General features: G+C 50.0%; 1 protein-coding gene across 1 annotated transcript in view; it reads left to right on the plus strand.

The window, feature by feature from the left end:
- LOC101861203 (nuclear envelope pore membrane protein POM 121) overlaps positions 1–1607 on the plus strand; it is a gene marked incomplete in the record, with an annotated part of 11642 nt that overhangs the window by 5843 nt on the left and 4192 nt on the right. The window contains 1 exon segment of the mRNA XM_005096572.3: positions 17–1271. Coding sequence (XP_005096629.2) covers positions 17–1271 — 1255 coding nt within the window.

A 1607-nucleotide genomic window follows, 5' to 3' on the forward strand; every position in this document is an offset into this window, starting at 1 on the left:
CACCACCTCAAGCCATACCCCCTCCCTTTCCTCAAGCCCCACCCCCACCACCACCTGCTGGAGGTTTTGGTTTTGGATTTTCCGGAGGGGCCACAACTGGAGGGGCCACTTTTGGATCATCTGGAGGGGCCACTTTTGGATCATTTGGAGGGGCCACAGCTGGAGGGGCCACTTTTGGATCATTTGGAGGGGCCACAGCAGGATGGGCCCCTTTTGGATCATCTGGAGGGGCCACTTTTGGATCATCTGGAGGGGCCACTTGTGGATCATCTGAAGGGGCCACTTTTGGATCATCTGGAGGGGCCACAACTGGAGGGGCCACTTTTGGTTCATCTCCAGCAGCGGATGTTGCATCTTCCCTAAAACAAGATTCATTCGAAAAGCTAGGTTTTTATCCCACCAGTGGGTCTCTGTTAGGTCACAGTGCTAGAGCATCTTTCAGGAGAGGTCGGGGGTCGGCTTCTCTTTCTGCAGAAACGCGAGCACGAAGAGATTATTCTTTTGGAGATGTCGCTTTGGGGTCAACAGGAGAGGCTTCTTTAGTATCTTCTATGGGGTCAGCTTTGTCTTCAGATGGTCCACCAATATATTATGATGATGCCCCAGGGAGAAGTGAGATGTCTGGTTCTTTCGATAAACAGATCCCATCTGAGCAAGAGTCACTTCGTTGCCGTGATGGAACGACATCCGACCTCATTTCTTTCCCACAAGCTCCTCCAGTTTTGAGAGAGAAGGCTACTGACACAAAGGAGATTCAATTGTATTCCCGATTTGATCAATCACGAAAGATTCCCTTGAAAAGTGACCGAAGATCTGGGTCGAAATCCCGAGAGGTGGAGAGGGCGAGAGCAGCACCTTTGAGCAGGCCAACAGCACGTTCATATAGTCCAACATCACCTGCGTACAGCCCAACTGGGCCTTCCCACAGTCCGATAGACCCGTCGTACAGCCCGACATCACCTGCGTACAGCCCGATAGACGCGTCGTACAGCCCAACGTCACCTGCGTACAGCCCAACATCACGTGCGTACAGCCCAACATCACGTGCATACAGCCCAACATCACCTTCTTACCCCAAGAGTTTGGCTAAACTTCGTCCCTGTAAAATTGAGCCCGTGCAGCCACGTCGTAAGCGACAGATTGAAGAGACGCAGAAGCCAAAGCCATCCGCGGTGACGCACGGCTTTGGTTCGCTGGTCAGCTGTGTCAGACGCAGGGGTGCGAAACTCACCATGGACAAGCTGGCAGAGCTACTCAAGTCTCAGAATGGGGTGAGTTACACTGTCCACGTCGTGTTATGCAAGAAAAATTCTGAAATTATGCAAACTGAGCCCAAAAATGTGAAATTATGCGATTCTGTTGTTTTTGTAAACAAAGAATGATAATGGAAAATAATCAGAAATTATGCCCAAAAATGATCAAATTTTGTTAAAATAAATTATGCAGGGTGCATAAAACCACGAAGACAGGTTGCAGGACTTTCGTTGCCTTTTGTCTTTGTCGCCACGGCTTGTAATGTGTGGTATCCTGTGGTGCTTCTGTACCCTTGAGTGTTTGTGTGTGCGTGTGTCTGTGTGTGTGTGTGTGTGTGTGTGTGTGTGTGTGTG

This window comes from Aplysia californica, unplaced genomic scaffold, assembly GCF_000002075.1.
Source record: "Aplysia californica isolate F4 #8 unplaced genomic scaffold, AplCal3.0 scaffold00132, whole genome shotgun sequence".
Classification (NCBI taxonomy): Eukaryota; Metazoa; Mollusca; class Gastropoda; order Aplysiida; family Aplysiidae; genus Aplysia; species Aplysia californica.